This window comes from Polypterus senegalus, chromosome 13 (assembly GCF_016835505.1).
Source record: "Polypterus senegalus isolate Bchr_013 chromosome 13, ASM1683550v1, whole genome shotgun sequence".
Taxonomy (NCBI): domain Eukaryota; kingdom Metazoa; phylum Chordata; class Cladistia; order Polypteriformes; family Polypteridae; genus Polypterus; species Polypterus senegalus.
In genome coordinates, this window is record NC_053166.1 from 93,884,543 (window position 1) to 93,892,271 (window position 7,729).

Below are 7,729 nucleotides of genomic sequence, written 5' to 3' on the forward strand. Positions count from 1 at the left end.
GTCTGCAGAGGGAAAAAGAGAGAAAGAATTAGTGAATGGCCCCAACCCTTGGCTTGGCAGGTAAGTACAATTATTTGAGCCCATAAGCTGTCCCCTGTGTGCATGTGTGTGACAGTATATATGCAACAAACATAAAAAAGAGACACTGAATATGTGCAACATTTACAATGGCTCAAAATAAAGGGGATGAAAAAAATAACAGTAACAAATGGTCAGACAACTCTTCTTCTTCCTCCTTCTATCAGGACAAATGAGGACAGAAAAAACATCAAAATCAAAAGTGAAGAAAATAACACAAGCACAAAAATACACAAAAATCTGTGAAAAAATGAATTACTCTCTATATACAGGAATGCTTAATAAGGATCTCTATGCAATTTGTTCAGCTACCTTCTCCCCCTAAACCCAGACAGTCATAGGAAAAGCCCTGCTGAGTATCCCTCTGTTTTATATAATGGGCCAATTTACCTGGCCAATCATTAACGCCAGCCTGACATAATCCAGTCAGTGATGTCTCTTGTGAACATCCCTGCAATCTCAATCCAGGTGGAAGTCTTTCTATTTCTCAGACATGTAGTTTGTGGCTGCATGTATATACAGTACATGGACATGCCTCCAACTTCAGGCAGCTTCCTACTGTGCCCAGCTTAAATGCCTTTATTATCAGCCAGTTACTCTGCCATGACTCAAATGACAAAACAGACGTCCTTCACCAGCATGACATTAAGTTATACCAGGATCTCCACGTGCTGGCACTCAAAAATTAAAATGGGTGGCAAGCCTTCTCACCCGTGTTAAACTACCAGGAACATTTCCATTCGTGACATGCTTCCATATCACCATTGCAGCCATTTGCTCCTGAAGCCTTTTCACCTACCATGCAGGTAAGTGCACTTTTTACATCCAGAAACTGCAATAGTAATAGTCAATTATTATACTGTCACAAAATGTTCTGTGATATGGCCTAATACACTTTAAGGGTATTTGCATACATTTTGGTCACACCATGAAATCTTCTGCAGATAGTAGTCTCTGACACATACACATCTGTCTTATGAAGACTGTTTGTGACCTGTGTATTTGGGGCTTTTTCTTCACCATAGTGAGGATTCTTCTGTCATCAACAGTGGGGGTCTACCTTGGCCTACCAGGCCCTTTGTGATTATTGAGCTCACCAGTGCATGCTTCCTTCTTAATTATACTCCAGACAATTGATTTAGGTAATCCTAAGGTTTTACCAATGTGTCTAATGTTTTTATGCGTTATAATTGTTTCTTTGACATTAATTGGCACAGCTCTTGTCTTCATATTGAACAATAGCAAATGCAGACTCCAAAGGTAGTCTGTAGGTAGAAGCAAGCCCAGGCATTGTATGGCTGCACTAATAAAGCAATGAAACACACATGAGTACTCAAAACACTTGTGACGCAATTTGTCCTAAACATTATGGTGCCCTGAAATGGTGGGACCATGTATAAAAAATGTTGTAATTTCCAAAGGCTGTGAACGAAATGTATGCAAATGCCCTTAATTTATAGTCTGCAATGTACGCTTGAATCATGTCTGAACTGTTTGATTTGTAATTTTAAACTGTGGAGCAGAGAACTAAATCAAGGAAAAATGGGCCTTTCTCTCAAACATTATGGGGAGAACTGTACATCCATTTAAGATGGGCTATGTGATAGCTCACCTATTAGCTCATAAAGATAATGTACATTATACTCTGTACAATGAATTTTAGTTCACACCCATTAATTATCACATTTGGTTATATTTTTCATATATCAGTTATGCAGCATCACTTGTATAACAGGTCAGTACATTCATAAGTGCAAGCAAAAATTAAAAGGTCACTTAGTTCCTTCTGTTCTTTTCTGTTGCCGACTTAATCGCTATTTTTCTTGACCACAATCAGCTCCTAGCATAAAGGGACATACTTATTTAGCCTGAAAACTGTGACCTGCTTTAGACCTCCGCTTGAGTTTGCTTTTTACAGTTTCTTTATAAAAACACTTGTGTCCTTGCAAACTCTTTACTATAAAATGTATTATGATCATTGGGAGACTGCAGTTCCCTACTTGCTGTTTCATTTGAGCATCCTTTAATCATTTGAGTCATTTTGACTTATACAACCTAATACTTAGTTCCTAACATTGTTATTCTTATAGTGCCTTTTCAAGTTTGGCCATATATTTTGAATCATTAGTGTAATTATATTTCTATAAAATCAACTCAGTCTTTAATGCCAAGCCACACTCATCAGACCCTATTTACAGTGAGCCTTAAACTTTTCTTGTTCTTTTTCTCTGTTGCTTGCTGTGTTGGGAAGATGGCCAAATCCTTTTGAATGGTGGTGCAGCATTTTCTGTCTTTATTTTCCCCATAATTTCTTGTATTACTTTTCCCTTTTTGAGAGCTCCGTTTTTATGTCTGGGTTTGATTTATTTCTTGCACATAATGCTTTCAGGTTACGCTCAGCTCATTTAAGTTAGTCAGATTCATTACTTGTTTAAAAATTTAATATTTCTTTTAAGTCCACCTGTGACCCTGTATTTAGCGATATAAAAATGGATATATGATTGTAACAATTTTGAATTAGCTTTGAATGCTTTTTAATAATCTATCTGTATATAATATAGTTTTAAAAAAATGTATGTGCTTAAGCTGATAATGCAATATTTCCCAAAGTCTGGTTATAAACTTCTCCTTCTTTTGGCTGCTCCCATTAGGGGTTGCCACAGTGGATCATCTTGTTCCATATCTTCCTGTCCTCTACATCTTGCCTTGTCACACCCATCACCTGCTTGTCCTCTCTCACCACATCCATAAACCTTCTCTTAGGCCTTCCTGTTTTCCTGTAGCCTGGTAGCTCCATCTTTAACATCCTTTTCCCAATATAACCAGCATCTCTACTCTGCACATGCCAAAACCAACACAATCTTGCCTCTCTGACTTTGTCTCCCAACTGTCCAACTTGAGCTGACCCTCTAATGTGCTCATTTCTAATCCTATCCATCCTTGTCACACCCAGTGCAAATCTTAGCATATTTAACTCTGCTACCTCCAGCTCTGTCTCCTGGTTTCTGGTCAGTGCCATTGTCTCCAACCCATAAAACGTAGCTGGTCTCACTACCATCCTGTAGACCTTCCCTTTTACTCCTGATGGCACCCGTCTATCACAAATTACTCCTGACACTCTTCTCCACCCACTCCACCCTGCCTGCACTCTTTTTTACCTCTCTTTCACAATCCCCATTACTCTGTACTGTTATTCCCAAGCATTTAAACTCATCCACCTTCGCCAACTCTACTCCTTGCTCCAACTCACCATTCCACTGCCCTCCCTCTCATTTACACACTTTTATACTAACTTGTTCCTACTGACCTATAGCATATCTCCACCTCTCCGGGGTCTCCTCAACCTGTTCTCTACGCACGCTACAGATCACAATGTCATCAGCAAACATCACAGTCCACTGGGACTCCTGTCTTATCTCATTTGTCAACCTGTCCATCACCATTGCAAATAAGAAAGGGCTCAGAGCCCACTCTACCACAACTCCTCTCAAGGCACCCTGTCAAATGCTTTGTCCAGGTCCACAAAGACACAATGAAACTCCTTCTTGCCTTCTCTGTACTTTTCCTTCAACACCCTCAGAGCAAACATTGCATCTGTTGTGCTCTTTCTTGGCATGAAACCCTACTGCTGCTCACTAATTATCACCTCCCTTTTTAACCTAATTTGCACTACTTTTCCCATATCTTCATGCTGTTTTTCACCAATTTTACCCCCCTGTAGTTACTATAGTTCTGCACATTCCCCTTATTCTTAAAAGTCGATACAAGTACACTTCTTCTCCACTCCTCAGACATCTTCTCACTTTCCAAGATTCCATTAAACAATCTTTTCCTTTTAGGATATATTGCTGTTGAATGTCCATCTTTTTTCAGAAATAAGTTGGCTATACACTGTATAGCTGTGAGGCCTAATAAGCATGATGGTTACCAGCTGCCTAGGAGGATTTTTTTTGAAAATGGACACAGCACAGAAAAGGTCATAAATGGTAAGGTTCTGTCTGAGAGTACTTGTAATGTGATGTAGACAAAAACAAAAGCAAGTGTATAATTGTTGATGCATCTGCCATTTTTACATGGCTCAATTAAAAGGAAAGACTCTGATGAATTTAAAAATGTGCTTCAACTACTTTCATGAAGATGTTGAAGATGGTGACAAGTTTTACAATGAAGGTAAAATGACAAGCTGCGTTGACAACAAACATTTTAAGTTTAAAAATAACTTGTGCTACCAAAGAGAACTGCTTGCTCCTTGAACAGATGGGCATTACTTCAATGCAATTTAGGCACATGTTTAAAACATTCAAAAGTTAACTCTTCCTATTGGTGAATTGAGCAAAGAGAGGTTACCTGAAGCTCTTTATGGGTATATCTACATGTTTCAACAACTCCTTTACTGTTTTCTTTGACTGAAACTTTAATTTCAATATTTCCACCATATTGAGAAACCATACAGAAAACAAAGGCTATTTGTCCTCACGGATTAATTTAGAGCAGATATTCTTCAACAGATTATGATAATCTATTGTATATGAGCAGAATCAGGATTGCAATTAAAATGGGATTGATTTGATACTGTAATCTAAAAAACTATCTATTTCATTTTTCTAAATTGTTTAAAGATGTAAATATGTTCAATTTTATTCAGTTGTATTGGAGTGTAAGTGTTTAATGTTTTTATTTTGCTTGATGTAACTATATTTTATTATTCTATGATAAGTCTTTTTACTGTTTTTTCTAACTTGACACTGTTGAAAATGAGGGTTTCTCTTAATGTGCTTTTCAATATTTAAATAAAGGTTTAATGAAAAAGTGAAAAATTGTTTTGACGTGTAGTATAAAGTATTTTTAGGTAATTAAGGAAAAAAATCAGAAATATTTTATTTCAGTTTAAAATTTGACAAAAAATATATATATATTAAAGTGTTGCAGGAGCCTGATTTTTTGTGGTCAGTGATTCCACAAGTGCTGCCTAAATTTATTTTGTTTGAGTTTAAATTATTTCAGTATTCACATTGCTACACTGCAGAACATAAACAAGGAATGACTGAGCAAATTCAGCGTCACATTTATGTAACGTGCACATTTTTGAATGTGTGATGAAGATAAAGAGAAAGCCCATACAGACATATGGAAAGGAAATGTAAATGCCATAAGGACAGTGTCCTGGCCAGGATTTAAACTCTACATCTATTAGGTAGGCAATCAAAACTTTGCACCAATTAGGTAGGTGATTTTCTAAACACCTTATATTTGTTAATTCGTAGATGCAGGTACTTGAAATGCTGAAATTTTTGTTTAGTGTTTGCTCATCCTAAACTCTAATTCCCCCATGCTTATCTTAAATAAAAATATTCCCACTTATATGTCATAGCCATAATTACTTATGGTTGTTTCATTCATATCAACATCTGTATTTCCAAAGTGTGGCTGTCATGAGGTTTTGCATGTTTAATCAGACATTTCTTCAACTTTGTTCACATGGTTCACACTCAGGAAATTCCTAACAATATTACATTTTAACCTGGGTAATTTTGGATTGAGTTCTCCAGTATTTTTGAATCTATCATTGATTCTGTGCATCATCAACCCTGGAATTTATTAGTAAATGTTCTGGGTATATAGCAATTGAGAAAGATTACAATTAACGGCCTAGATAAGGGAGTAATGCAAAACTTACACACAATAAATCTACACAAGACAAATCCAGAACATTGCCTGAAGTGGATTTTGTGCTAGGGAAGGAATACAAGAAATCAAAGAGTTAAAGAGATCTATACAGATTACGGTCAGTAGAAAATTGGTCCAAAACCTCAACAAGTGAAATGTATGTTGGGTGGAAACTGCCTAATAACATTGTAAATTCTTAAATTCTTTTTATTTGGTTTTGCTTAAGGCAATTTTCAAAAGAGGAGTAGGATGTTAAATTACTGTATGTTATAGGTGATACAACACAACATTTTTAAGCTCACTTAACCCAAGTCAGCCTCACAGGTGCTACAGCCTATTCAAATGATATACCCACTCAGCACATGGGATGCAACCTCCCTGGCAAGAATGGCAGTCCACCTTAGGGCCCAATTGTGTACAAGCCAACAACCACACTTATACAGGGATAATTTGGAATTGCCAATTAATGTAAATAATAATTACTTTTTGCTAAAATATTGTTAAATAAATAAATCTGGAAATTAAAATAGTCCTCAAACAGGATTCCCCCTTCACACGGTGTCACACTTTTGAATTGAAAACAGGAGTCTTGACCAATGAATAAGGGGGAGAGATAATATATAAAAATATAAAGTATTCTTTTAAATATTTAATCTATACACAATCATGTGGGTTTGCTCAAATCAGGAAGAAGTCTAAAACATTTTATTGTTATAGTTTTTGGGGTGCATAATTTTACCAAGATGGGATGAGTAACAGAACCCAAAAACACTGTCATTTTATGATTAAAAGCACAAAATCTGAAAAAAAATAATCAACATGACTGCTGTCTATGTATACTGAATATTTCATTGTTGGATCCTCTGCCATCAGATCTCAGGCTTACTCGAGGTCAAGAACATTGCAGACTTTCTTCAATACCTTAGAAATTGAGGTCAATAAATCAAGTAAATTACAAAAAACAGACATTATGCACCAAATACCCTAGGTTCCAAGGAGCCAGTGGAGGTGTATCCGTATAGTGGGTTCCTGACACAGTATTGAAGTTAAAATTATGACCAATTTGAAGACTACAGTGGAATGGAATCAGCTCCTTGTACAAGTTAATAAGAAGCAATGAAAATAACAACAGGCAGACCTTCCTACCCCAGAGCAAGTGAATGGTTTCCACAGAACGTGAAGAGAAATCTGCAGCCATGTTATTCACTTGGAGCTTGAACCACTACAAACAAAAAATCCTTGTCCACTCCCACCATGACTTCATGCTTCTTAGACCTCATCCGTAAAAAGGTAAGGTCATTCTGTGGGTCAATATCTCTCACCGTGCCTCTAGCCAGTATTGTGATCTGACGCAAAAGTGCAGTATATTGGAGTGTGGTGGAGTTGTCTAGTGTTGTCCGAATTGGTATCCCTTGAGCATTTACAACTATAGTTCCAACCACTCCCTTATGAGACTGGATCCTTTTTAGAGTTTCCTCAATCTCTGACATCTCTGCAGACTTCAGAATATAATCACCTACTGAATACTGGAATGTAAAGGAGAAAGTATTTATAATTACAGACTAACTTTCACAAGGTCTCACGAGAAGATGACCATTGACATAACAGTTGGTAAAGAAAGAAGGAGCTGGAGAAAGGAGCTGGGAACTAGACTTAAATTTGAAAGTCTAATGAAAGGTCAAGTCAAGTGAGATCGTTGAATGCAGTAAAACCCTTTCAAAAGGAAATAGTGACAGAAATAAAAGTTTACAACCAAGTTTCTTTAATGTGTACCTTTGAATGAGGTTTGTAATGAAAGTTAATTTCTACAATAGAGTTCACTGTTTGAAAGTCATGAGCCATTTTGGAGAAATCACGTAGGACTGAGGGAGAAGAACAAAAAAATTATTTTATCTGGGCAAGCAGGCTCATTACCAAAACATAGACATAGAGTATACTCCAAATAAAAAAATTATTAAACAAGAACAGGCCATTTATCCCAGTC

General features: G+C 36.7%; 1 protein-coding gene across 1 annotated transcript; it reads right to left on the reverse strand.

The window, feature by feature from the left end:
• Positions 1–6,944: 6,944 nt before the first annotated feature.
• Positions 6,945–7,235, reverse strand: LOC120543073 (dynein light chain roadblock-type 2-like). Its single transcript, XM_039775924.1, has one exon. The coding sequence runs from the start codon at positions 7,233–7,235 to the stop codon at positions 6,945–6,947; it is 291 nt and encodes a 96-aa protein (XP_039631858.1).
• Positions 7,236–7,729: the final 494 nt, after the last annotated feature.